Source organism: Cebus imitator, unplaced genomic scaffold (assembly GCF_001604975.1).
Source record: "Cebus imitator isolate Cc_AM_T3 unplaced genomic scaffold, Cebus_imitator-1.0 Scaffold426, whole genome shotgun sequence".
In the NCBI taxonomy this organism is placed as follows: domain Eukaryota; kingdom Metazoa; phylum Chordata; class Mammalia; order Primates; family Cebidae; genus Cebus; species Cebus imitator.
In genome coordinates, this window is record NW_016107741.1 from 1,327,390 (window position 1) to 1,331,882 (window position 4,493).

The 4,493-nt window shown below is 47.7% G+C and overlaps 1 protein-coding gene across 2 annotated transcripts in view; it reads left to right on the top strand.

Annotated features, from left to right (window-relative positions):
- Positions 1-4,493, top strand: part of WWC3 (WWC family member 3) — a 130,646-nt gene that overhangs the window by 104,343 nt on the left and 21,810 nt on the right. For both annotated transcript variants that reach the window (XM_017509917.2, XM_017509919.2), the window contains exons 10-11: positions 472-561; positions 1,249-1,814. In XM_017509917.2, coding sequence (XP_017365406.1) covers positions 472-561; positions 1,249-1,814 — 656 coding nt within the window. The remainder of the gene's footprint in view (positions 1-471; positions 562-1,248; positions 1,815-4,493) is intronic.

Sequence of the window (4,493 nt, forward strand, 5' to 3'; positions counted from 1 at the left end):
CCCTCCCCCCACCCCCCCCCCCCCCCCCCCACCCACCCGCCCATCTAGCCAAACATCTAGCCATTCACCTACCCCGCCAGCCACCCAACCAGCCACCCGCTCATCCAGCCACCTACCCAGCCACCCACCCATCTAGCTGCCCACCCATTTGTCTACCTGTTGTTCACCCAGCCACCTACCCACACATTGACCCATCCCTGCACCCACTCATCCTCTCATGCATCCCCTCCCCTGTGCACTGTGCCTGGAGCTTCCACAGAGTGGCAGGCACTGCTCAGGGTGCCTGGGATGTATTTTTCAAATGGGACAAAAGCAGTCTCTGTGATCTTGTCACCTGTGAATTGGGTGCTTTTAGAATGGGTGATCATTGCAACCTAATTCAGCTGGGGGGAATTGATAGTGTAGTGTCTTGTTATGAAAATATACTCCCTGTCTTTCAAATGTACTCATTGACTGTTTCGTTACCTATAGGATTCTGCTTCAGGAAAAAAGAAATTGTCTACTCATGCAGCTGGAAGAAGCCACCCGCCTGACATCCTATCTGCAGTCCCAGTTAAAAAGGTAGGTTCTTTTCAAAGAGAAAACTGTATTTGATCATTGTGTTCCAATGACTGGTATAGGAACTTTTCTCTGAGCTTATTTTTCTCCCACTGGAGCTTAGCCTGAAGTGTTGTTAGCACAGGATAGAAGAGTGGATACATTATATTTTTCACATGCTACTGTGTGACTCAAGGAATATGGAGAGAACCAAATTTGGCTTCAGGTTAAATAAGAGGCCTGAAATCAAATGTATTCAAGGATTTTGTAATCTGATTAACAGCTTCAGAAGTATACATCTATACATGTGCCCATTTTTATTCTATTTTATTTTTAAAAGATATGAATATTTTTAAGATAGTAAGATTTGGCTGCTCCAGAATGGCCCTGTGCATGTTCTTCAGCCCTCACTGTATGGTAGAGCACAATGTCAAGGGCCTTAGATGTGTCATTCTCACAGTTATTCGTCCTAACCATGCCCGAGGTGGGAACTGTTCTCATCCCAGCCCTAGTGAGCCTGTGGGAGTCCCAAGGGGGTGAATGGCTTGACCAGGTGTACCTGGCTAGTATGCATTCCAGCTGGGACTGGGACTGTGACTTGGGCACGGGATCTGCTGTTGCCTACTGCTCTCTGCCACCCTTTCCGTACTCACAGGGTGAGCAGGGGGTGGCTGCCTTGCCATCTCAGATGGCCATGCTGTCTCATTTCAGCCTGTGTGCCAGCACCCTGACGGTGTCCTCGGGGAGCAGCCGCGGGTCCCTGGCCTCCAGCCGCGGGTCTCTGGCCTCCAGCCGGGGCTCCCTGAGCTCAATCAGCTTCACTGACATCTACGGCCTCCCACAGTACGAGAAGCCCGACACTGAGGGCAGCCAACTTCTACGCTTCGACCTCATTCCCTTTGACTCGCTGGGGCGAGATGCCCCTTTTTCAGAGCCCCCAGGCCCCTCGGGCTTCCACAAGCAGAGGCGGTCCCTGGACACGCCCCAGTCCCTGGCGTCGCTGTCTTCCCGCTCCTCCCTGTCCTCACTGTCACCCCCAAGCTCGCCCCTGGACACACCCTTCCTCCCTGCCTCACGGGACTCGCCACTGGCGCAGCTGGTGGACAGCTGTGAGGGGCCAGGCCTGGGTGCCCTGGACAGACTGCGGGCACATGCCTCAGCTTTGGGGGACGAAGACTTGCCGGGCATGGCGGCCCTTCAGCCACATGGGGTCGCTGGAGACGGGGAAGGGCCACAGGAGCGAGGACCCCCACCAGCCAGTGCTCCTGTGGGCGGAAGTAAGTGTGGACGAAGCCTCCTGTGGGGAGAGGGTTACCTGCAGGGAGAAAACCATGGGGGCCAGAGTGAGGGCGGCTGGCTTTCCAGGTCCATGGTGAGCTTTATGTTTAAGAATATTGATGGGATCAGGAAGAGCACACACCTGCTCTTTCTGGTCTGTGTTGGGGAAAGATCATTGAAATTGACAAAGTTGTCTTTCCTAGGTATTTGGCTTGTTTTCAAAAAGTAATTGTTGAAAACCAGGGTAAGAAGCACACACTCTTCTACATTCAGAGGCTTCTAGAGATGGACCAGGGCGTTCATGACCTTTGCAGTGTGTGTCTGCCATAGATCACTACACCAGCTGCTGTCTGGCTGCAGCCAGTGGAAATCTTGACTTCTTTTGTGGCATCAACATCATCTCTTTATCTTTTATAGTTCTCATAGTTTTCAAGAATGTAATTCTATCAAATGTGGAAGTGAAAATAATTGTGTAATTTCAAAAGACATGCCTATAAATATCAGTCATTTCTGCTGAATTGGTTTCTCAGGTGGTTCTTCAAATCAAGAAACATGAGGTCTGTGGAGCCTCATCCATGCAGTTGGTGTTAGTTCAACTCCTCCCTGGAGCCAGGGTCTTTCAGCTTGGAGCCTGCTTAGAAAATCAAACTGCTATTGAAGGGAATATTGACCCCCATATGCTTTCCTGAGCCAGCCTGTGGCAACTTGATCTTCCTTTGGTTTTAAGGATGAAGTTCAGCCCGTTTAATTGAGTTATTTGCACAGCAAAAATGTTTTCAACGTTCTATTTAGACAAACACTAGATAATTCGTGCAGCAGAGTGGATCTCAGCCAGGGGTGTTTTTGCCTCCTGCTCCTGGGGGACACTTGGCAATGTCTGTAGACATTTTTGATTATCACAACCAGGGGGTGAAAGATGCCCTGGCATCTAGCAAGTGGAAGCCAGGGATGCTGCTAAGCACCCTACCACACACAGGACAGGCCCCCTCAACCCCCAAGAGAATGTTCCATCCTTAAATGTCAAGAGGGCTGAGGCAACTAGAGAGCAGAACCAGTGTGGTGTAGTGGAAACTGCTTCAGTGTAGAACCTGGAAGGCCAAGATTTTGTTCCTGCCCTGTCCACTCCTAGCTGTGTGACCTTGAACACATCCCTGGACTGAGTCTCACCTTTTCCACCCTTGAATGCAGTAACCTTTGTGACCCCTTCCATTCAGCACCATTCTGTTACCCAAGAGATAGATGGATCGGTAGATCATAGATAGGTTGATCATCTCTATAAAATAGTAGTCTGTTGACTCTTATGTGCATAACGAGAGGCCATCATGTTCTGAGACTGCCCCGTGGCTTTTTGGCATCTGTTATTTTTGTGTCTGCCCCTGTGTTTACAAACACACTTTGGTATCCCCAGATACCTTGTTTCTGAAGTCCACATGTGCAGGTAACCTTCATTCACTATGTTCTTCTTTATAACCACAGCTTCATCGCTCCATGTTTATTCCATTCAGTCAAAAAAGAAATATCCAATCAGGACTTTTTTCTTAGTCTCCCTCCTCTCCCCCTACCATCTTCTCCTTAAGGGATTGAGATTCCAGAATTCAGTCAGGTTAGGCATAAAATCTGCACAAGGCCCAAGGGCCCCTTTGGGTCCGAGGAGAGGCAGAGTGGGAGGGAGAAGGGCTGATTTAGTTTCATATCCTGATTTCTTTATTTTTCCTTCACTTTCTATGGCAGGTGCTATAATAGTTCAAACTTCTTAGATTGGAAAGTATCTCCTTACATGTGTAGACACTACCATCTGGTGGTGGAGTCTTACATGTGATTCGTGATGATTTCTTGTATTCGTGATGATTTCTTGTGTTACACTGCCATCTTGTGGCACATTCGTATATGACATTGGTGATGAATTCTTATATAACACTGCCATCTGGTGGCAGATACTTATATGACACTGCCGATAAATTCCCGAGTGACACTGCCCTCTGGTGGTAGATTCTTACATGATCTAGGTGGGGAAATCTTGTGTGACACTGCCACCTAGAGGTGGGTTTTTATGATACTGCCATCTTGTGCTGGTTTCATATATTACATCGTTCTAAGGACATTTATTTGTGTCGTTAGAAACTTGAAATAATTGACCCTGTTGGGTGTCCCCAGAGGGCCAGGTTGGGTAGCCAGCTTAGGCATGAACGCAGGGGGTTCCTTGCTTCACTGACGCTGTGGGAATGGCTGAGCCTAGTGGTGCTCATCATATCATCCCACCGCATCCTCTGTCAGCTGTGCTGGGAACTGTGTGGTCTAGTTTGGCCCTCAGCACATCTTAGTAAGACAAAATTTTTGTAAGATAAAAATCAAAGTTGTCAAGATCTGCCAAGGAGCCTCTGAATGATTTCTTCCTTGTGTTTTCAATCAATTGGAGGAAGCAGAAGGCAGGTCAGAGGAGTGTACACTGTAATCTTTCATGCTATTTACGTTTTTGCTAAGTTTTGTCTTCCCTGAACTTTAAAAGTCAGATGTGTTATAATTATGAAATACCTAGGTATTTTCATCTACCCATTAGTATTTACTAATCAAAACCCATAAAAATCTTGACTTTGGTCATCTATTTATTGATATTTTATGATATTGATACTCTAATGTTGCTGGCCTAAATTCTGCAGTGTTTTCACTTTGTGCTTTTT